This window comes from Pagrus major, chromosome 7 (assembly GCF_040436345.1).
Source record: "Pagrus major chromosome 7, Pma_NU_1.0".
NCBI lineage: Eukaryota > Metazoa > Chordata > Actinopteri > Spariformes > Sparidae > Pagrus > Pagrus major.
Window position 1 is genome coordinate 20,195,593 of NC_133221.1, and position 24,775 is coordinate 20,220,367.

Sequence of the window (24,775 nt, forward strand, 5' to 3'; positions counted from 1 at the left end):
CACTCATTTATTATTCCCTACATGATAAACAGTGAGTCAGATACTCTCAGGGTGTTGTTAACTGAGACTTTGGACACATATATTTTCAACACGCATACAGGTGTAGTGTTGCATTACTAATTTACACATCTGTCATTTCAGGAACAAGGATGAAGATTCGCCCTCAGGGGCATTTTGCAAAAAAGTAGTTACAGTTCAGATCTACACCTCCTGAGTTAGATGAGATTGATATTACTCTTATGTTTGTGCATTAAGTACAAAGCAGTAATAAGGAGCCTAATAAATGAACGTCTTGTTATGGCTTTAAAGACTGGACGCAGAGCGAAACAGCTAGCCTTGTTTTCTCCACAGCTAAAATATCTGCCTACCAACACCATTTAAACTTTATGCGAAGCAAAGCTTATGGTCTCTGACCCCAGCTTTGTACTTAACACAAAGACCCGATAGTGGTAATAATCCCCTCATCTCACTTTTAGAAAGGAGGAAAATAAATTGTTATCAGAATGTTAAGCTATTCCTTCTGTTGGTCTAACCAAGCATGTAGTTTGTAAAACCATCAGTAAAGTAAAACGGACTGTACAATATATTAAAAGAAGTCCAATGAATGCTTTCTCAGCTCTTGTATTCACCAGTTGTACAGTGATAAGTGAATGTGTATGACTCCCATCTCCTCCATGAACACAGAATTCATAGTGGAGTATGAGGAGAGCCAGTGGGAGCCTGGCAGGTGGAAGGAGCAACAGAAAGTCCCTGGTAACCAGGCAACAGCCGAGCTGGCACTACACGGACATCTTAACTACCAGTTCAGAGTGTATGCTGTTAATGCTGTTGGACCTGGACCCCCCAGTGAGCCCACTGAGAGATACAAAACACCCCCTGCTGGTGAGACTCGCTCCCTTTAATTAACATTTTCTGCTGTTATCTGACCATTGTGACTGCAAAGTTTTTTGCATTTCTTTTGAAATGTGCAAAGAGTCTCTGTGTGGAGAAGCCAGCTTTTGGACACAGGACTTTGGAGCAGTAGGGGGTTTGGATATTTTTGGGTCACAGAAGCCCTTAAAGTCCCCAAATATCAGCTCCTGCACATGTTGCTGTTTAACCTCGGCTCTCTTTTATGTGTGAAATGCGAACACTTGTGCTAGAATTTCAAAATAGTCTGTTTAAGCTGAACATTATGAGTAGATATTTTTCATTTTAGGAGTAAAAAACTACAGCTGGAAAGTAGATAAAGAAAAAAAGATATGCCCTTCATGCTATTTTTCATTTGTGAATATATGATTGTTTAACTTCTTTTCAAAGCTCCTGATAGAAACCCAGAAAACATCAAAATTCAAGGTCATCTTCCTCACCAAATGGACATTAGCTGGGAGGTAAAAGAAAGAGCATATCTATCTATAAGACTGCACACTAGAAACCATTATAGCACAGAAGCATTGTTCAAGATTTCATCAGTACACTATTCTGTTGTAGCCGCTGTTGCCTATTGAACACAATGGCCCTGGTCTTGAGTACAAGGTGAGCTACAGGAAACTGGGGGTGGAAGATGTCTGGACGGAGCATCTGGTCAAAAGACACTCTTTCACCGTGAGGAACACGTCCACTTTTGTCCCCTACGAGATCAAAATTCAGAGCAGGAACAGCCACGGCAAGGGCCCCGATCCTAAAGTTGTCACTGGGTACTCCGGAGAAGATGGTGAGTTTTAGACTTTATAAGTTCCTTACTGTATGTATTCATATCATACTTAATTCAGAGTTTCATCTTCTTATTTACACCTCTCTTCAGTTCTGCTGTTTTATTAAAACATACCCTAAGGCTGAAGTAGCACATGTAGCTGTTGTTTTTTCTTGTCACTTACTGTGAACTTTTTGTGTTATCGAATCCCACCCTGTCTTCAGTCGTCTTTTGGCATTGTCTGCGGGAAAATGTGTCAGGTTAAGTTCCTTCCTTTATTTCCTTTTGCCCGTGGTTTTAACCCCGTGCAGGTGTGCAGTAGTGACTCTTCCCCCCCTCCTGAAATAAAAGAGAAAAAAAGAAAAAAACTCCTTTGCTAAATCCAGCAGGTGGCAGATAACCTTTGTAGCGCAGAGGGATGTCAAATTTCCACTTCTGTCTCAGAAGCTGTGGGAGATTTGACAGATCGCGATGCACTTTAGACCAACTGATGCACAATGGCTGCCTCTCTCTCTAGTATTTGCTGTGCTTCTATCCTTTCCTGCTACCAGTACAGTGACATGTAGAGCAGAAAATACTGAGAGCATTTTTCGTTTCATGAGTAGTGTTGTATTTGTCCCTCAAAAACTGCTTTGAACAAAGGAAGCCGCTTCATTTCGTGTGTTTGTGAACATTTATGCCGATCCACCAGCATCGTTGTTTTTCACCGACAACAGATAATTACTGCACAGCCAACACTAAATAATATATATTCTGTCTAATCAGACTGTCTAATTAGGCGTTTTTTTTTAGTTAAGGTTCTGCCTTTATACAGGCTTTATGGTTGTGTTCAAGAGCCTCTGCTGTTCTCAGTATGTCTTTATTCCTGACCTTCCTCTATGTGTTCTTCAGTCCCTACTGCAGCACCACGGGACGTAGCTGTGGAGGTGTTCAACACCACTGTTCTGAGAGTTAGCTGGACCCCGGCTCCACCTGCCACAGTGAGAGGTCATCTAGGGGGCTATGATGTAAGTTTTCATGGTCCTTAATCACGATTTCTATCAGACCTTTACAGTAATACAACCTGGCTTCTTTAGGGTTGTATAACTAAAGACTTTCAAGGCAACAGACAGATTACACAATAATGATACTTAGTGTTTACAAAATATAGGTACAAAGAGGTAAAATGAAATGAATTATTCTAATAATGTGTTACTAACTAACATTGACTTGTTAATCAGGCCTATACAGAAATGACTAGTTAAAGGGTTGTTGTCTAACATTAGTTACTAGATAATACAGGTGCAAAAAGATACTTGTTACTTCGTACTTTGTAATTACCTCACACTTCCTAAATGGTCTGTAATTATAGGTGCAAAAACACAATTATAGAGAGTCCTATTAGATAATATGCCTAGTATTAACTAGGTATTTATATTTAAGTAAGTTTCATCTTAAAACAATGCTTTCCAACCTGGGGGTTCCTGACCCCCACTAGGGGTCACCAAAGTTTCACGGGGGGGTCGTGAGGACTGATTTTGAGGGGTGTAATAAACTAAAGGATATTGTTACTTTTGAAGTTCAGATTATTATTTAAAATAATAACTTAATAAAAAATCTTATAGGATAAGGAACAGTGAAGACCTGAACACAAGCTATTTTCACAGAGCCTTCATTGTCTGCAGTTAACACAGCCTAAGGACTTCTAGAAGAATGACCAAGTGTCAGGGAGAAGAAAACACTGGATTTGTTAAAAAGAAGCATATAAAGTATGTTTCATTGTTAAAAATACATACAGAAAATTGTATAAAAAGTATCAGGATCTCTGATGCAACATTCACAAGAAATAATCTACTCAGAATTGACTTCCTGCCATAATGTGAAAGGACAGCAGACTGCAAAAAGATGTTGGTTTGATGATGAAACTGAATTTATAAGCTCAAAATCCTTTACCTGGATTACCTGGTGCAATCAGACCTTTATTCTAACACATTTCTCATTTGTCACATTTTATATTAGACATTTTTTTTTTTTACCCCTTTTGACTCATCTGCCTTCAGTGTGTCATAACCAAAGACAACTCCCTGGGAAATTGGCACCCCCACCTTTTTGTCTTTTTAAGCTAATTTTTTTAACCGACACTGCAAGTTCATTTTAATGGGGCAGGAAATAGCTCAGACAGAAATACAAAATGGTCATTATGTGATTTTATACCAGTGAATCTTTTTTTTTCAAGGTGCTATATCCTGTTAGTATCCAAAGCTTCCATAATTGTGTGACGATGAATAGTACAATATGAGTGACACACTGACATTGCTTGCAAAGCATAAAAACTCTACAAACAAAGTTATATGTCAGCTAAATCTGACAATGTTTTATACATGTGTTGTACTGGTGTAAGATTTGTTTGGGGTCTTCTTAACTTTCTGTATTTCAGACTCTACTAATTATCCTACTCTGAACAGTCCACCTTTTCTGGTGGAATAAATTTGTCATTAGCTAGCTAAAAAAAGCGGTGCGCCACCTGTGGTGGGTGAACTCAACTGTGAGATTCGTGCATTTTATCTCAGAAGCAACAGTTTCGAGGGAAGTTGTTGTGGGCTTGTGAACTGAGCAACAAATAACTTCCCAGATTACTTTTTGGAAGACGGGTGTATCAATTTCAATCTTTAATTTGTTTTATTAAAAAATGATGTGTGATTTAATACAGTAATTTGTTTTTATAACTCAATTAGAATGTACTCGTTAAATGTGGTAATATGATACAATCCCTGTAGAAATGATGATTTTTGGCACATTTTTCATAAATGCACTCTGTCACCTGTATTGGTGTTGTTATGATGTTGTTAAAAGTATGTAGGTGGCACAGTGGTTGACAGGGTGACAATGACAACACGATTGTGTGAATTAGCGGTTTTAACAGACACACCGTCGCCACTTGAGGTGATTTAGAGAAGTCTCAGCTTCACAGTTCATATGTGATATGTGATTTCAGATATCTGTCTCATTACAGGGGAACTGGGGCATTAATTGCTGCTCCTCAATGTTTTGTATCTAACCGTTCTGTCTTAATTTTTTCTCCTTCTCTCCCTCAACTCTGTGGTCTATTCTCTTGTTCCTCAACACTGTCCTTGATCGTCCTCTCACAGGTTCAGTGGTTTAGAAAACGGAGTCTGCTGAATCCCAACAAGGTTTTAGATGAGCGCCAGTCCATGTCTTTTCCTGGAAAGAGGACTCATGCCATTGTGCCGGGCCTTAAACCCTTTTCAGAGTACAGACTCACTGTCAATGTTTTTAACAAGAAGGGCAATGGGCCCAACAGTGACCCTGTCACCTTCAACACTCCAGAGGGAGGTAAGGACCCACAAAAATACAACAAATAGGTGCTCTTCACACACCTAAAAATAAAAGATACACTGAAGCTTGCGGAAAAATGAATTCATGATACAGTGACTCAGACAACAAGAAAATGAGATTTAACAAAAGCACACATTTCGATTACATTGAAGTATCCTGCCACTCAAAAATGTGTTATGCTTATTGTTACTTCACTTGGTTGTTTGTGCTTCACTGTGCAGAATAATAAACATGCAGAGTTTGACACTAGAGGGCTGTTTTGACTGTTTTCAAATTTATCTGCCGAAGGAGGGAAAGTGTCTCTGTGCTCACCTTTAAAGCTGAGTTTAAGAAGTGTACCTACAGGCATGACAACTAGTTTGGAAATCAGTCATCATTCAGTGTGATGTGGGCACTTTAAACCTTCAACACTGAGAAAGGACTCTTTAGTGAAGAAGACATTTTGTGCCTGGTAACTTTAGAAATAATAATAAAAAAAACCCAAACATTTGCATATTCATAGATTGTGGATTTTTCCCTTAGTGAGGGAGAAAAATGTAACCTTGGAAAACATAGTGGAAAAACCATATCAGATACAAATTATAATTAAATTATAATACGCATTCTTATATATCTCAAAACATATCCGGAGGGGATTTGAAATACGGTAGCTATAGTAACATGTTTAGCCTTAAGACCAGGAGAGAAAAATCATCAAAGGTTTCTCATGAAAATACTTGTTTAAGGCTGCTCAGTGTAGCAGCCTTGTGAAATGACAGAGCCGCTTAATACTGTCATGTGCGACATCGGTGCGGTTTTTCATCTGTTTCACAAATAAGAAACAGGTAAAGAAAGCTTTTATAAAAAAACATAAAAGAAAATATCAAGCTTGAAAAGACACTTGGCATGAGAGAAAGAAATCTTATTTGGACTGACTGCTTTGATTCAAGTATCCTAAAAATATTTGTTTCTACACTAAAACATACAGGCAAGTATATGAGCTGCTTGAGAAACATGTCTATACAGGTGGTGCATTAATATTACTGTGGTTTTCATAGTTCCTGCTCAGGTGCCCATCCTGACCGCCTCCAACGCCCGGAAAGACTCCATTTTGTTGGTGTGGGGCCCACCGCTGGAGACAAACGGCATCCTCACTGGTTATCTCCTGCAGAACTACCTCTGTATGTACACACACGCACATACGCACATGCACACACACACACACACACACACACACACACACACACACACACACACACACACACACACACACAATGGTCTTTGACTAATTACTCATGACTTACACAGTGTAGACCTTTAGTCCTGTGTGAGTGCTTTCATTAATAGATTTTTCTTTGCTGTAGCTTTTATGTGGTAAGAGGCATTGTGAAGAAGCGTAGCTGCAGTGTTGAGAAGGAAAGAGCAGGTCGGAGAGAAGGAATGAAAACATACTTCATTCATGATCATCATCCCCTTCTTCCCTTCCCTCTCCTCTCTTTTCATACTGGACACTAGGTTGCACTGTTTAACACCAAACCCTCCACAATGGTCTGCAGCAGCCCAATTGTGATGGCTACTTTAGATTGTGGTTTGACAGTGTCCTCAGTGTTATCTCATATGATCCTGTACTGCAGGTGCTCTTGCAGAGGGATCACTTAGGCCAGCGCCGTTTTTCACCTCCTCTACAAATTTCTTTATCATTTATCTCTCAGAAAGCGTTTTTTCTTGCTAAAAAACCCCTCTCCACCTTTGTGCTTGAGAACAGTGAGGGTGAGGAAGTGAGTGAGGGGCTTTCATTACGCTTCCTCTGTTTTCAAAGCCCACGCTCTCGTTGGCTGACATTTCTGAAGTCTTTTGTGTAAAATGTGAAGGCAGAGACAGCCCTTCGCCGCCTCCACCAGCACCCACGGAGTCTGGCCGGCTCTTCAATACACTCTGTCCCCCTCTCCTTTCTGCTTTTTCCCATATCAGATGTCAGACTTTACACAGATATTCCCACACAATGCAGGCTGTGGGTGTCGGAGGTTTTTTCAGCTGAACTGATTCACCATGAAACTCAAGGATATTTCAAATTTCTGCAAACGCATTGAATGTACTATATGATACACATCGTAATGTATGCACAGTCTGCACATCCACATGAGTCATGAAACGGCTGTGTAATTAGTCTGACGATGTTCACAAACACATGAAATATCCAGTTCTCTGCGCTGCAAACAAACATCAATTTTCTGAAGCGGCACCTGCGTTTCAACGCTGGCACAGTAATGACATCAACGTGGGGGGTTCTTTTCTTTCTACAGCCTGCACACATACTGTACTTTGATCTATAATGCAAGTTTGGTGATACATTATGCTGCTTGTGATTGCTACTACACTGAATTACCCCCTCTGACTTAAGTTGATTTTTTTATTTTCTTTCTTTGTCTTCCATCTGCTTTATCCACCTGTTGTAATTTTTATCTTCCTTTTACACAACACTACACACTTTTTCCATCTTCTCCTTCATCAATTCCTCCTCCTCCAGTTTTTCTTTTTCCTCCTCCTCCTCCTCTTTTCATCCATTGCCACTTGTTTACACACTTCCCTCCCTCCCTACACATCCTCTTGAGCTCTCTATCTCCTCCTTTCATCTCCCCGCGCCTTTCTTCATAATGTATTCCTCCTCAGCTCACCTGTCACGACTTGTATCTGCTACGTTCACTTTCTGCATGAGCTAGCATGACATCTCTTCATCTCCCTCCTCCCTCAGCCGTTGACCCTCATTATTGCTGTGTTCCATTAACATACAACACAAGCCCAGAAGTAATGACTTTTTATGTGTCGATCCATCGTAGGCTCACTCATGCCTCGTGAACTGACCTGACATCTTTCCCCTTCCTCCATAGTTGATGAGACCACACTGGAGGTGGTTGATTCCCAGGAGATAAACATCACTAAGGCTGACACCACCCAGTGGCGGCTTCAGGGCCTGGAGGAGGGCAGGCTCTACCGCTTCCACCTCAGTGCCTGCACTCGAGCAGGTTGTGGACCTCCGCTGGCCCAGGAGAGCAGAACTGTCACTTCAGCTCGTGAGTAGATGACATCAGTGTACTTGTGGTTGCTAATAAGATCTCATTCAAACTGGTTTAGGTGTGAAAGCCCCACTAGTGTTTTAACTAACGATTATTTTCATTAATCATTATCGTCTATTAATGGATTAGTTGATTGGTCTATAAAAGGTCAGAAAATGTTGATCAGTGTTACCCAGAGCCCCATATGACATCCTTAAATGTTTTGTCCACAACACAAGAATATTCAATTTACTGTCATAGAGGAGTAAAGAAACCATCAAATATTCATATTTAAAAGGTAGAATTGGAGAATTTGGACCCCCCCCCCCCCCCCCCCCCCCCCCCAAAAAAAAAAAAAAAAACATTACTTAAACTGATTAATTGAGTATCAAAATAGCTGGTGATTGATTTAATAGATTAACCTCTAATTATATTGCAGCTCTGTAGCACCCTACAGACATGGTAGTTGCAATGTAGTTTTTCATACAACGTGGAGATATTTATACTAATGATTTATTGCACTGTACCATACATGAAACTATTTTTATAACTACTGGGCGAACTAATTAACCTTAGAAAATAGCTAATTAGTTTTGTGACTGAATCCCTCATAATAATGATAAAGACATTTTTTATTTATATTGCACCTTTCAAAACAAACTCACTAAGCACATACTTAATAAAAGTTGATAAGATCAAGAACTTATAATATATATATTGTTAATAATAATAAACCAGATAAAATAATTTAGCTAATTACAAAAAAATACCATCGGTTATGAAAAAGCCATAAGATAAAAATGAGTCTTAAGAAGAGGCAGGCAGGTCCACAGCAAAAAGCCTGGTCCCTTTTGGTGACAAGTCAAGTTGCCAGAAGATCTCTAGTAGCGATCAGGTTCATGGAGAATAAGCAAATCACAGATGCAGGCAGGAGCCTGATGGTTCAAGGCTTTAGTAACAAGCGTTAAAATCTTAAAATCAATTTGACAACTCACAGTTTACCAGTAAAGGGCAGCACGGATTGGTGTGATGTGGTTTCTTCTCTCAGTACGTGTTAAAAGCCTTGCAGCAGCGTTTTATACCAACTGCAGTCTCTGGATGCTTCGCCTACTGATAGAAGAGAATAAAGTGCATCTCAACAGTCGAGTCTGGCGGACATAAAAGCTTGGATTACCTTTTCCAAGTCTGCAGACAAGAGAAATGACCTGATCTTGGTTAGCTGTCTCAGATGGGCATAGCAGGACTGCAGCACTTTAGTCACCTGAACATCAAAGGATTCAGAGTAAAAAAATAATACCACACGATGATGCCATTAGGGTTATCTCAGCTTGGAAACAACACGTGTTTTCACATAAAAGCCTTTAAAGTGTTACACTCTTGTGCCATGGAGTAAGAGAGAAGTGGATGTTTATAAGGCATGGATGGTCTACTGAAAAGACTCTTTTCATTGCACCGTGGGATTTGTGGGATCCAGTGTTTTTGGTTTTCGCTACACACTGAACAAAAGTCAGGACATTTTATCTTCTGATGCAAAGATTTTGATTTTTGCATCAGTTCTCTGTTGCAGTCTGGATTTTTCAGACTGTCAAAGCAGTTTGCTGTTGAGCCATTAAGAGCTTTAGATAAAAGCGAAAGGACTTTTCTTCAGACATTTTCTAAAAGATGCTGGGAGCCAGTGTAGCTCATCTAAAACTAGAGTGCTGTGCATTTAGTTGTTCATTTTTTTTTTAAAGTCTCGCAGCAGTATTGTGAATAATTTTCATACTCTAAAAGCCTGTTTAAAGAAGACCAGTGTGTGGAGCCTGCTTGAGATAAACGCATGAATTAACCTTGTGGCAGCTTGCTTGCATAGGAGCATGTGTGTTCTGGCAATATTTCTCACATTGTCTGAGATACATATAAACATGATAAGGAGACTTTGGCTGATGTGTGATTCAGCTTGATTCAAATTAAAAGACACAGGCTTAAAGGTCCCATATTGTAGTAAGTGAGATATCCATGTATTTCTGATTATAGCAGGTCTAGATGCTGCATGAATACTGTGAAAGTATTAAAATGTTCAAGCCACAGAGAAATGCCCACAGCCCATATTTAGAAACTGTACATTCAAAGAAGGTTGCCAGGACTTCCGTAAGATTGTGATGTCACAACTATACAAGTCAAGTCAAGTATATATATAAAAAATGAGCATAAGAGACCTTTAAAGCATACAAATGATTGTGTATTGTAAGTGTATTTTTAGCTATAATTCAGTTATTGATTGTAGAAAAACAGGATGTGAGTGAGCTTACGGCATTTTGTTTTGCTCTACTTAAAGTATAATCGTGTCATCTGCATAGCTGTGAAAATTGACGTTACACACTCTGAAGGCATCACCTAAAGGAAACAGGAAAAGTGAGAGGATCACACATGAGATCAAAGCAGATTCCCAAAGCAACAAACAAAAGATGTGTGACTTCCTGGACAACATCAATAGCTGACATGATATAAAATGTGCTCCCAGTTATGTTTGTAAAAATCCAATTTAAAACATCATCAGCGAGGCATTTCTGAAGTTTTCAAAAATTTCTAAATCTAGATTTAGATCCATCCATTGCTTTGTCTGACTGAAACTTCCTAATAATGTTGTTTGATGTTAGAAAAAGCTGTTAACTATTTCTAGAATCTTGCTTTAAATCTTGCATGAGGCAGCACAAAAACATCTCAATGAAAAGTTGTAATAAATTTCAGTGTATAATCTTTAACACCTTTAAAGCCGCATTCAAAGCACTGAATAATGACAGCATGTGGAGGATTTATTCTCAGACTTTAAGGCTTGAGGCTACTTTTTGAGGTTAATTTTGATGAAGTGAATGATCTTTAGCTACAGTACCAGTTTTGATAATAACTATATATTAAAAGCCTTTAGAAACTTCCTCATTTCTTTGCAGTGGAGTCTGGATAGTGAATGTCAGAGGTCGAGGCAGCATAAATTCATTATAGAGCACAATATTTTGGAAAAAGGCACTTCTCTCAACGTTACAGGCTCTGTATAAATGAAACATGGACCTTCAGCTTTTCTGCAGCTTTTCCTTTCAGTGGCTCTATATGGTTTTTCATGGTGATGTTCTGTCACCCATCCCTGTGACCTTTAGTGTTTATCAGGTTGTCGTTCATCCTTTTCAGGAACAATGCCGGTCTCACTGAGCAAATTAATGAGCAGATAAGTTCAGAGAACTAAACTTATGCTGTAGCATCTTTGATCCTTTTCTGAACTGTTTGTCTTGAAACAAACGTGTATGTAACACTGCAGAAACAAGTGATGGGGGGCAGAGTGGCTATTCACCCCGTTACAAGACACTGTACCATCAAAATTATTTTGAAGCTGTTATTTTAAGGTAAAAAAGCTACTCATGTTGCTTTAAACATGATTTGGTTAGATCTAGTTAAGTTTAATTGTATGTGATTGAAGCATGACTCCATTTCTCCTTTGTTTTTGTAGAGAATAGAGACTAACCCTGGTCTAAACTGAAGCCAAAACTGTTCAAATTCTGCACACATGGTGTCTTTAATTAGTATCTTACATAAAGCAAAATCATGCACGTTTGGACTCTTTAAGTTTAATTTTTTGCTCACGCTTCACACTGGTTGTATGTTGAACCATGTAATTTAATTCAGCCAATATGGCAACTAGTTTGACAGTATTATTTGCCACCGTTCAGATTTAGCTGCATTTGACAGGTAGTCATTTCAGCCCTGATGGTACACGATAAACCCTGAAAATGACTGCTAGAATTTCGTGATAGTTCAAAGTTCCTCACTACTTTAGTTGGCAGGCAAAAAGATGTGAACGCATGAGAAGATCTGTGTCCACTATGAATGTTTTAATAAAAAGTTATTCATTCCTCTCTGGCTTTTATGTTTCCTTTGAGAGGCTCTGCATCTTGTAGGTGGATGTCCGGCCTGAGAGCCATTAGATGCATTGTTTGCAAATATGGTAGAGTAGCGGCTCGGCGGGGAGATAAAATGGTTCTGTTTTGGAGCGCTGTCCTCAGGGTGTGTTAGTCACAATGCAGCAGAGTAGATTTATGGATGCCCATAGCACGGAGCAGGGGCACCATGAATTTAGAAAACGTTGATGGGCAGTGATGGAGTGACAGTGAAAAAAATGAATGCATGTGAGTTAGCCAGCTCAGGCTATAAAGTGATCGTTTTAGATTTCACCTTTGTGACTGAAGGAGCTTTTAATGCTTATCGCCATGAACAGTTGTTATGTTTAAAAATAGTCTGGACAACTTACAGATTAGCATAGCAGAACAAAAAACAGCCAGTATGAGCAGATGTGCCTGCGTTCATGTGTCTTTGTTTGAACGGCTTCTGAGGCGGACTGAGTGGCTGAAGTGAGAGACAGAAGTAAAAAAAAAAAAAACAGAGAGGGATGAAGTGAAACATCTGTGAGACTGAGGAGCAAAAATATCTATTTCTCTCCATTAGGTCTCATGAGATAACAAAGAAGCAGAGATAAAGCAGACTGCAGACATGACAAAAAGCACAGAGTCACACAAAAATAACCAGATCCTCCAGAGATTAAATTATTTGCTCCCTGGCACAGCATCTGAACACCCAAGTTGTTATCGCCAACACGAATGGCATGGACCTGATGTTGTAAAATATTTAGTGATAATGAATGACTGCAGTCAGCTCTGGATTCAGCAATCAGAGCAGGAAAGGCTGTGTAAATGTACAGCTGTGTCGGTTGTTTTATGAGTTCAAGTGGGGATTACACAATATTCAGACTAAAGGGAATGTGAGAACTAATGTGTAATTAAATAAATGTAATGGCCCAATTATGCCAATGATTGCAAATTCAGTCCATGGAAAATCAAACCCTGGAAACACAGTGAAATCTCAAAACAGTGCGACAATACAAAGTCTATTGTATTTTCCATTTTTTAAAGTAAAGCAGTTAGCCAATAGCTCTGTGATGAGAAACTGTCGTGTTCGAGTTCCAAATTCACATTAGGACTAATAAGGGCATTTCCACACACATAATACCAAGAGAACTCAAGGGATTGGGACTAAACAGCTTGGTAGCCTTAAGAAAACCACTTATCAGTGAGGCTAATCAGAAAAAAGGGCTTCAGTTTGCTAAGGAGCATAAATATTGGACTCTGGAGCAATGGAAAAAGGTTGTGTGGTCTGATGAGTCCAGATTAACCCTGTTCCAGAGTGATGGGCGCATACAGGGTAAGAAGAGAGGCGGATGAAGTGATGCACCAATCATGCCTAGTACCTAACGTACAAGGCTGTGAGGGCAGTGTTATGATCTGGGGTTGCTTCAGTTGGTCAGGTCCGGGTTCAGCAACGTTATGTGACCAAAAAATGAGGTCAGCTGACTCCCTGAATATATTGAAAGACCAGGTTTTTACATCAATGAATTTTTTCTTCCCTGATGGCTCGGGCATATTCCAAGATGACAATACCATGATTCATCGGGCTCAGATTGTGAAAGGGTGGTTCAGGGAGCACGAGACATCATTTTCACACATGGATTGGCGACCACAGAGTCCAGACCTTAACCCCACTGAGAATCTTTGGGATGTGCTGGAGAAGACTTTACGCAGCGGCCCGACTCTCCCATCGTCAATACAAGATCTTGGCGAAGAATTAATGCAACACTGGACAGAAATAAATGTGCTGACATTGCATAAGCTTATCGCAACAGAGCCACGTGTGCGACTTTTTTTGGCCGAGCAGTATATCTTTTTGCACTGTTTGGCAGTTAGTGTGCAAGAGATGAATATAAAGTGTCTGTAATCAATATTCTTATAATAACAATTTATCACATGATGATGTGAAAATGTGGCAATGTAGGAGTTGCTCGTTGTGATGTTTTCCAGAGAATTATCACCTGAATTGGCTTTATGGAGCTTTATAGCCAGTGTCAGCTCATTGCTCAGCCCACAACTTCACTGTTTTAGGTCACTCTTACCACTCTCATTTCCAACAGAAGAAGGTAGCTATTAGTCATTAGAAAAGCATTTGGCAGCTAAATATATTTCCTTCAGAAATATTCAATTTAGATTCATCAAGTGGACAGAAGCATGACTCAAAATGAATGGTATTTCTGTTCCTGCTGGATGTATAAATACGGAAGTGTTTGCTAACAAGTTAGCAAAATGTGAAGATTTTGTGGTTTCCCCTGATTAATGCTGGAATAACTAATCCAGTTTTGAGTAGCTTCTGCATTTTTTAAGCATTATTAGGATATTATTGTCCATCAACTCAACAATCGAGCAAATATTTTCATACCAACACCTACTGAGCACACTGCATTTGTCATTAAATGCATCACAATTCTTGCTTACAATTAGTAAGCACAGTAATTAAGACAAAGTGTGTGATCTTTTCTCCCCACAGCGCCCTCTGGTGGTGCATCTCCACCAGCCCACCACTAACAAACAGACATGTCATGCAGGCATGAACCTGCATATGGTTGTATTTGCGTATTTGCGTCTGTTGGCGTGTGTCGATGTACATGCGTGTGTGTGTGTGTGTGTGTGGGTTTGTGCCTGGTCTATAAACCTTAAAGCTGGCTTTCCATATATCTTTAATCTTCTGCTGTATTTCATTTTCTTTTTATCCCTCTGAAGATTTGCCACCGACTCCAGCTGTGGCCCCTGTTCAGAGCAGTACGTATTGCTGCCTGCAGCCTCTGCGGCTGGCTAACATAGAAGTAGTGGTAGAGATAGACATGGCCACAGGTGTGCTGGTGTAGTGAGTAGCTGGTCAAAGCCTCATCAAAAGTTTCTTTGTAGTTTTACAAATATAGTGTTGGTAATTCTTGAATAACACAACATTGTCAGAAAGTGTCAGTTGCTACAATTTCAGTTTCAGCTGAATCGCACTCGTGTAGTTACTGCCATTAATCCAGTTTTCCCAGTTGCTCTAACAGTCCTGCCTTCATGTAGTTTATAGAGCTCGCTTGTTGCACACTACAGAGTGTTAGACCTGACAGTGTTGTAGCAGAAATCTAACATCTGAGGCTCCTCTTTCTTTTCAGGCCACAACTGCTCTCTCTCTTTTCCCAGCTCTATCCCAGACAACTCTACTCATCCTCCTTTAGGTATATAGCTCACTCACACACATGCACAGCCAATGATATCTCTGTGATCTGCCTCAACTTTCAACTAACAATGGCATTCGAGACGAGGTGTGTTTTCAATCTATTCTGATATTCGCTCATGGTGGGGGGGCGTCAGGAAATGCCAGCTTTGCTTAAGAGAAAGTGAAGACTGGATGTCACTCACGCCCACGATCTCTACATCTACCCTTTATGAGCCAAAATCCAGCTCCACTCAATTAAGTCTGGAGCCCAGCGTTGCCTTTTGAACTGTCGTCTTGAAGGGTTTCTGCTTGCTGCACTGTTCTCAAGCTGCGGGGGGAGGAAACCTATTTGCCTCTGCTAATCCTCTTTTCCTGCCTTCTTTCTCTTTTTCTCTGTGCCTGTCTGTGTTTTCCCTTTCCTCCTTATTTTTCTCCCCCTATTTCTTCTTTCTTTATCAGTTCCAGCCCTGTTGAACATAAGCTCTTATGTGAGTGACACCTTTGCCAAAATCAGCTGGACTGCCAGAGAAGAGCAGCAGGACTCGCAGCTTTATGTGGCTTATATGAATAACCGTAAGCTACTTTTCCTGTCCCCGCCTTGCTAAACATTTGTATGAGTTTTAGGTGCCATCATGTTTAGGTGGGAGGTTTTATATAAACATCTAAAAATATATTATAAGCCTAACGTCTGCATGGCTACTTTTATCATTTCCATAAATGCCTCAAAATGTGTTAAGATGTTTTTAAACTTATATATAGTACAACAAATAGTTACTTGGTAACAGCTCATTCTAACTTCTTTTTTGATAGCATGGATGCTAATACAGACTTGCTGCTTGTGCACTTCTTGTGCTTGGCTGTGTAGGTGATGGTAACTGGCGGATTTCAGAGGCTGTAAACACTTCTCAAAGTTTCCACATAATTGATGGGCTCAAACCCGGAGCGGTGTACACTGTGCGTCTCATGGCCAAGAGGCTGCTCGATAACGCTAGCATTTTCGAAGACGTTATCCAGACTCGAGTCAAAGGTGAGAGGAGAGAAAGGTGTCGCAGTCGATAGAGCTTAGTGATTTGACTTCTAACCTGCCGTAACGTCAGGATATCACTGACAAATTGTTATTGACTGTGGTGAATGTGTGAGCTTATTTGTTTTTCCTGCATCTCTGTGCGTTTTTTTCCCCCTATCTAATATTCTTTCAGAGGAAATAGAGTGTCATAGCTGAAGGGAATGTGAGTCAAAAACGACGTGAGAACATCCTCTCAAACTAGAATCCATCTCTTTTCAGTCAAATATAAAGTTGTATGAGGAGTGCTTGAGGGGACTGTCATACTCAAATACACTGATGTGCAAAGTCGATGTTTGAGCACTCTGCCTCTTTTCTCTTTCTGTCCTCAGCTGCGGAAGGTCAGCGGAGCGACTTTTCGACCCAGGGATGGTTCATTGGGACCATGTGTGCTGTGGCACTCCTCACCCTTGTTGCGCTCATGGCCTGCTTTGTGCGGAGAAACAAAGGTGGCAAGTATGCAGGTACGCCACCGCCGCGGCTGCAGCAACAAGACATGTTCTCCATGGGAAAAGGTCAGTTAGTCTTTGACCAGGGTTGGGTCCCCTTTGTCGCTTCGCTTCAGGAAGTGAATCAAAATTCGACTCAGCACATGTAGAAAACACTAGTCTGACTTTGTTATCATAAGAAATTTAAAGGGACAGTACACACCATAATCAAAAATACATATATCTCTCCTACCTGTCATGCCAATTATCCATCTAGATTGTTTTGGTTCGAGTCGCCAAGTTTAGGAGACATCTGCCATTGAGACGTCCTCTCTCAAATAAAATGGAACCAGATGGCACTCTACAACAATATCTCTTTCCAGATATCATCATCTAGACTTTTCATATCTCCATGCAGAAGGAAGCTTGCATTTACTTATAGGCGATAAGCTAGCTAACTAAGCTATCTAAGCTGAGTTACAGCTCAGCTGAGGAGGCATCATTAATGTTTAAATCCCTTGCAGTCATGAACACGAGCCTCTTGGCGGTTGTAGTTCGGTAGAAAGAAAATAGTTCCTACATGAAACAAGATCTGTGGAGTAATCGGGTCATAATTTCTGGAAAGAGACATTGCTGTTTTTAGTTTTTAGAATCTTATCTCCAGAGCAATTCGCAACATAACAATAAAGATTGGATAAATAGCACTACAAATAAGAGCAAAAGTATGTTATTGGTTTTTTTATTTCGGGGTGAACTGTCCCTTTAATTATCTCTAAATCTTCACTAGTTTTACAGGACGACACTTTATTTTGACTCTTGATCTAATTTTGGTTGACCTCCTGAAAGAATGAAAATGTGCAATGGGCCTCAACCCTGCTTGGAAATGCATTATGCATGCATGTTGGACACCTCTGCATGCTAACCCTGCCAAGCCCAATATAATTAACCCCAAATGAACTGTCCATGAGACGCTTGCCGCCTGTGTAGATTAACTGCATGTGAAATAACTCTCGTGGCCCTGTTAGTTCTGCCTGGTACCTCTGATTACATACCTTGTCAAGCCAGACAATTGGGAACCAGCTGGCCTTCTTCCACACCTCCCCACTCCCTCACCTATGCAGACCTTCCCCTGCACCTTTTTTTGCTGCCTTATATCAGAACCAAACTCACTCTCACGATGGTATGTACCTGCAAAGTGTCTCCTTGCTCAGTTTCTTTCCCGTCGTCTCCCCACCATTCCACTTTTTTGCCCGCAGTTGCTTTTTGACATGGACCACTGAATATTTCATCAGCTCCTTTGGATTCCCCCTTTTGCCCATCCAGCTCTTTTCATGAAACCCTTCTTTTGTCTCGCTTGGTATTTTTTTTAAAGCATATTTATACAAAGAGTTGGTGTGTAGCACTTTCTGTAGACATACAGAAGATATCCTTTCAGTGTGCACACTTGATATAATGTTTACACAGTCATATTAAGTTTAGTTCTCAAAAGCTTTTCGGTTACTTTTCGTTTCAACTCTTATATACGCTCAAGCGATAAAAGTCCACACCATTTCTTCCTGTACAATTGCTATGCATTGATGTAGAGTTTGCTTTCGCTCCAGTTTCCAAGAATCTGACAGAAAATCACTGAAGCTGATTTAAAAGATGAATGTTACTGTTTGAGTTATTTCCCTTTCGAAATTTTAAAGGCAGGATCCTTCATAGTTGTTTGAATTTGCAGCATTACAAATGATTTTATGTCCCGACATTGTAAGTAATATGCACTTTCATCTATGGATGAAAGTGTTGCTCTTTAACAGTAGTGCTGAAATGTCTGTTTTGCCTCCTCTGCAGTGAAAGAGAAGGAAGACCTCCACCCTGACGTGGAGTCACAAGGAATGAATGATGACACGTTGTGTGAATACAGGTGAGCTGTACTCCTGCTCTGCAGAGGAAGGCTGCAGTGCCAAAGTGTGCTGAAGAAATGACATTTTTTATCTCCCCGAAATGCATTGTGTTGTAGCAGTATTAATCTAACAACCACGTGTTAAATATTCATTGGCTGAGGAAGTCATTTGTCATGTGTCACAGTTATGTTTTTCTCTCCCATCCCAAAAGCAAACCATGCATTCATGAGCGTTTCCAGGATGAGCCTAGAAGTCATTGTTCTCATCAATTGATGGGCTAGGTAATCAAACTGTGTAGTTAGGTGTAGTAGGTAACCAAACCTTTGCTCCCCTTTAGTTGGAATTGTGTGCTTTAAATTTGTTTCCAGATCCTGTGAGTGTGTGAGATCTATAAATACAAATATAGTCTGAATGGAAGCATGCCACTGTTCGCTTGCTGTCTCTCCCTAACGTGATTTCACACACAGTATGTAGGCCAAAAAGCCAAACTCATACTCATAACACCTAAGGACTCCGAGGATTGGAGTTTAACGTTAGCTGCAGCAATTGCTTGTTGTTGAAGTGAACGGCAGGATGGAGCAAAAGCGCTGGCAGTAGTGTGACCTCACTTTCCAACCAAGACATTTCCTAGACAACAGCTTGGCAGTATTGCTATTAATTATTTAGTCTCTAAGACCAGCTGCCTAGTGAACCTATTAAGGTTATGTGCTAGCCTCCTCTAATGTAGAAAGATGTATGTGAGGAGATGTTAGTGAAACACGAAGTGTTGCTGTAGTGCCTCTGCTTCCTGCTTACCTTTAAACCCTGATGTACACTTTGTGAATTATTAGTGTAGTATTAGTATTCGGTGGAATATCTTCAATACAAGCGAGATTTGAGGAAGGTGCAACTGCAGATGCAGGGATTGATTCTGGACATGCAGTGATTGCTGCTGGGAAATATATTATATTCAATTAAACAGGCATATACTGTAAACTCAGCATGGCAAATGGGTAGACAAACCGAGCCTTTAAGCCCAAAGCAGACAGCTGTTGTACTTTATGATAGCTGTTGGATTTCCATTGTTTGCATTGTTTAGCTGCTACGGTGACAGTTTAGGGAAAATCAACTGAATCCTATTTTGCTTGACAGCACTGCAGCAACTGTGTGACAATGCCGTGCTTGTTTGTGCACACGCAACGGAAATCACCTAAAATAGCCTCTTCTGTCTGCTTTGAATCTGCTCGTCATCATATTATTCAGAGCATGATTACTCACAATTGTGTGGTTGCTGCCAATTGCATCCCTGTGTCACTTGCCAAGACTATAATTCTGTTGAACAGGAGAGAATGCATTGTCTACAGTCCTGTTTATAGATTATGGATTACATTATTGATTTTAGAGTAGCTCAAATATGTATGTTTTATCCTGTCTAATAGCTTCAGATGATGATCAACAATCAATATTGCTGTACAGAAACTGATGTGGCTTTCAAACACATTGTTTTCCTGATGGAAAGCACCAAGTTGTTATGGGTGATAATTCAATTTGAACAAGAGGAATCTTAATTGGTCACATGCAATCACACAGAGTACAACGTAACTCCTGTGACTGTGCTATGGTCAGGGACTCTGAAGGGAGAATTAATCTCATACACATGATGTGATGGTGGGGAAACTGGAGCACCCACCCAAGCACGGGGAAAACATACAGCCGGGAATCAAACCCAGGACCTCCTTGCTGTGAGGCAATTGTCCTACATTAAGGTTGCGTCCGTAAATCCAATCTGACGTTCTAGACTAAAATGAGAGCGTGGCTGTACAGGTCATTTGTAATGTAGGTTATGTTTAATAGTTAACATCAACAACGTTAGCCAGTTACGCCATATTTACCCAAAAGCTTCAATGTTTTATTTGTGATGTTAACCTACAACTCAACTAAAAACAAAGCTAATATGTCTGCTTGTCTAATGCAATGCTAGCTAGGTCTCTACATTGTGTAAATGTAAATCGAGTCCCGGCTAAATGTACTAAATGTGCCATTTCAGCTGAAGTGAAGCCGACTGCCCAGAAAGTCTGAGATTGTGGTACTCTGAGTAATGATATACTCCAACAACTCTATGCATTTAAAAAACTTTCCAGTTTGTGCCAGAGTACGCTCTGGTGCTCATTCCTGTTGTCCAAATTAATGAAACAAAGTAAGTTGTAATCAAAAGTTAGTTACTGAGGTCCTCTGAGGTTTCGCTGCTAGTGTCAGTACAGCAGGAGTGGAGTGTTAGCCAAGCTGATGTTCATGGCTGTTTCCAGCTAGATGCAAAGACAGTAATTCATGTCGTACAGATGAACAGTATTGGGAGTTAAAGCATATTTGTGTTGGTGTGTGGGGAAATATCTTAAATCTAAATCTTATTTAATAGCCTATCACAGCTTCCTAAAGTTTTACATGTTCAAACATTTTCTGCTGTAATACATAACAGTAAAGCATGGTTTATTGTATTGATCGCCAGTTTTAAGATCTCATAAGTAATCAGCCACACTGTTATATAAAGATCTATTAACAGAAAACATGAATATTATGGTTTTGTTGTTGTATTATGGTTTGATACCACTTTTACTTCGGAGCTCATCAGGCAGAAGAAGCCCTGGTAGTATGAGTCGGGGCAGATGTGACTATCTCTTTAGAAATCCTCTCATGGTTTGTTTCACAAGACTGCTCTGACTACTGTCCCCCCAGAGTGCCCTTAGCCTTACTAAGATGTTGTTTTCCTGGCTCTAGAGCTGGATTCACGGCTCTCTTGTGCCCTTTGAATCTCTGAAGGCAATAGACCACCCGCTGTTATGCCACGTGTCTGGGGAGCTGACAAGTGGTAATTATGCTACAGACGATTTCTCTTTGGAGACAGCCCTCTGCTGCCTTGCCCCTCTGTCCACTGCAGGAACAGCAGGTGTCATAGCCGGAGTATGCTGTTAGCCAACAGTGTGAGTTCATCTGTTGGTGTTTTGTTTTCCCCCCCCCCCCCATTTCTTTTTTCCTTCATCTTAGCTCTCATCTTCTTATTTGCAATTGGGGAGAAGGCATCAGACGTGGTGTTATTTTCCTCCCGACACCTTTAAAGTAAAATAAATACAACTTCAGGTTCAAAGAGTGCGGAAAACATCCTCCTTCCACCTGAAGTTTCTCTGCTGCCCCCAAACCATGTCAGCATGGGTCAATGGCAAGACATATTTAATTACCTTCTACCTCCATCACTCACCTGTTTGTGAGGTTAAAGGTAAGCCTTTGCGCAGCAACAGCTGAGACCGAGCTGGATCCCGACCAAGGTCTTGAATGAGAGCCGGGGCTCAAAAGCACTCAGCCCCATTTTATCACCGTATTCAAAGTCACTGTGGGCGGGCTGCAGCGGCGCTGGCATTCCCACTCCTCTTAGATAACAGCCACTTATCTTGGGCGCTAGAGTCGTCAGAGAAAGAAGGTTTGATAAGAGTTGAAATGCGGACCTTATGTGGCGTGCATGGTAAATGGCCTCATGAAATGGGAGAGATAAGATTAGTTATTAAAAATCCCTGTGAAGGAGAGTCGATTCGTAATTGTAGCTTGAACCACGTCTCTAAGCTAAAACATGGAGCTTGTGTTTGACACAGGTGTCAACTACAGTGTGCCTCAAATGGCACTATCATACAGCAGCCACCGGAGCGTCGTCTCTGAATGCAGACGCTCCGTGTTATGAATACAAAAGCAAAGCAGGGGGATAGAGGTGTTACCAAACATTGGATGGTTTAGGGAATTAGAAAAGAAGACAAGGAGGAAAAATATCCTCAGTGTTTTGAGGTGACCCTGCGTCTTGTTGTGAGACACCTGCAAGTTGGCCGCTTGCCCAGCCTTAAATTGGCATCTAATCTCCTCGGCCTGCGTGTGGGCCCCTCGGGAATACCAGGAATGACAGGCTGTTTGTCTGGGATTGCATATGCCCCACCTCTTCATCTCCCCCTCTTCCTTCTCCCTTTCTCAATCTCAGCCCTCACCAAACCCCCCACCCTTCTCCTCTCTCCCCTCCCCTCCCCTCCCAACACACACGCACACACACACACACACACACACACACACACACACACACACACACACACACACACACACACACACACACACACACACGACTCCCACTCGTCTTTTTTCTCACTGCACTCTGGCAATTTCCATCGCTGGTTCTAAAGAGATTTGAAATTGCCTTTGGTCCTGAAGCCTTGGCAATTAGCAATTAGTGAAGTGATTGTAGCAAGCCCTCCCCGCCTCCCTCATGCTCGCTTTCCTGCTGTGCAGCCGCTGCATCCACCCCTGCCTAGCGCCTGTAGTGATGTATTGAAACCATAAGAAGTTTGTGTGAGCGTGAGCATGTGTGTGTGTGTGTGTGTGTGTGTGTGTGTGTGTGTGTGTGTGTTAGAGCAGGAAAGCATTTGATAGTCTATATGTACTGTACAGGCTAGTGTTTGTGTTTGCATGTGACAATTGTTGTCTCTTCGCCACATGTGTTGCTTCCGAGCATGTGCCTGATGTACAGTACAATGTGTTTGTCTAAGTACTGCATCACTGACCCCGGCTCATCCTTCTCTGTTGTTGTTGATGGCAGTGACAGCGAGGAGAAACCACTGAAGGGCAGAAGCTTGTGCTCCCTGAATGGCGATGACACAGTGGGGGACAGCGTCAGCAGAGACAGCCTGGGTGACTACGCCGACGGTGGAGGAGAATTCAATGAGGACGGCTCATTTATTGGAGAATATTCTGAATCAAAGCACGGAGGTTCTGGTAGCGCGCCCAGTGGACCCAGCCCCGTCACCGCATAAAGCCGGGCTCCAGTTGAAATGGTCTACTTCAAAATGCTTTCAAGATACTTTTTGAATTCAGCTTCACTGGCATTAAATATAGCTTGAATAGCCAAATTATGGGGGCATAAAAATGACTCAAATGCGCAGAGGTTTTTTACAGCAGGCAGAATTTTTGCCCAGGGGCCGAGAAGGAGAGAGCACATCCACCATATACATCAGTGTGAATACCGTGTGAGTCTTTGTACATACTGTAAGAGAATGACCTGTACCATTTGAGTGTTTCATGGTTTTATTAATGATTGAATAAAGTGTTTTTTGTACCTATCTACAATAATCTTCAGCAGTGTATATTGATTTTGTTCTTTCATAAAAAAGCATCAGATCAACAATTTTATCCCACCATGTAGAAAACATGTTTGTTTTCTTTTTTAAAGCAACATCATGTAACTGTTTTACCTTAAACTAACATCTTAAAAATCATGTTGATGGTACAGTGTCTTGTTATAGGGTGAATGGTGTCTCTGTCTCAGCCACTCCGCCCCCCTATCACTCTTTTTCTGCACTATGTAACTTCAGTGAGAGGGGAGGATCACAGCCTTACATACATGTTTTTTTTTATCAAAGAGGAAACAACAACATAAACATAAGACCAACATGAACACAAACAAATTCACATATCAAATTAACCAGCCGTGCCCCTGCTTAGTTGGAGGAATTACTCTACAGCAGGGATATACTCTTCAAGTGGTTTAGCAAGAAGGTTAAAGTGATAAGCATTTATCTCTCTTTATTTAATGAACTCAAAAACTAATTTGTGAATGAGGCTTTCACCTCAGGGCCTCTCCAGTACTGAAAAGGTTTTCAGACCAAACACTTTTTTTTTTTAATCATGCATGACAGCCGGGCTATTTATTGTGTTGAGATTCTTAATGTCAGAGACTTCCTCTCTACTTTTTTCTTTAATAAGGGGCCATTATTCATCAGTTTCTATTCATTTTCTGTAATTTATGAAGTCCCCAGTTATATGGTCAGTTAATTTTCAAGTTGTCCTTCAACATGAATGAGAAAAATTCCTTCTTTGGTGCTCGTCTATTTCTAAAATGTGCCAAATTCTGGTCACAAAACAAGCCCAAAGCGATACTGGAAGGTTGCAAACATGGCTGAATTAAGCTTGTTATCCTCAAAGGTCAAACACACTCCAAATCCCCCCAAATATTTTCCTGTTATCTCCGCACTACATGAGTGAATCTTTACATGCATAATGCACGTTGCTAAAATATTCATCAAGGATACAAGTCAAATGAAGTTGAGATATGACCCATTCAACAACCTTACTTACACAGAAGTCTTAAAACTGGATGTAGCAGTGATGCTGGCTACAAAGTGCTAAATGTTTCATTGGCTACGGGCTTATTTTTCATGTCTAACATTCACCACTGAGCTCCTTTTAAGATGCAAAGACGTCTTTAAAAG

The 24,775-nt window shown here is 40.8% G+C and overlaps 1 protein-coding gene across 4 annotated transcripts in view; it reads left to right on the plus strand.

Moving 5' to 3' along the window:
• Positions 1 to 23,627, plus strand: part of chl1a (cell adhesion molecule L1-like a) — a 60,203-nt gene extending 36,576 nt beyond the window's left edge. For 2 of the 4 annotated variants that reach the window (XM_073470482.1, XM_073470483.1), the window contains 12 exons: positions 685 to 882; positions 1,300 to 1,370; positions 1,471 to 1,693; positions 2,564 to 2,679; positions 4,801 to 5,005; positions 6,046 to 6,168; positions 7,876 to 8,058; positions 15,586 to 15,699; positions 15,992 to 16,153; positions 16,522 to 16,704; positions 18,451 to 18,523; positions 23,107 to 23,627. In XM_073470482.1, the coding sequence (XP_073326583.1) occupies positions 685 to 882; positions 1,300 to 1,370; positions 1,471 to 1,693; positions 2,564 to 2,679; positions 4,801 to 5,005; positions 6,046 to 6,168; positions 7,876 to 8,058; positions 15,586 to 15,699; positions 15,992 to 16,153; positions 16,522 to 16,704; positions 18,451 to 18,523; positions 23,107 to 23,320 (1,865 nt within the window). In that variant the 3' untranslated portion in view covers positions 23,321 to 23,627. The remainder of the gene's footprint in view (positions 1 to 684; positions 883 to 1,299; positions 1,371 to 1,470; positions 1,694 to 2,563; positions 2,680 to 4,800; positions 5,006 to 6,045; positions 6,169 to 7,875; positions 8,059 to 15,585; positions 15,700 to 15,991; positions 16,154 to 16,521; positions 16,705 to 18,450; positions 18,524 to 23,106) is intronic. The other 2 variants (XM_073470484.1, XM_073470486.1) reach the window with 2 other exon arrangements.
• Positions 23,628 to 24,775: the final 1,148 nt, after the last annotated feature.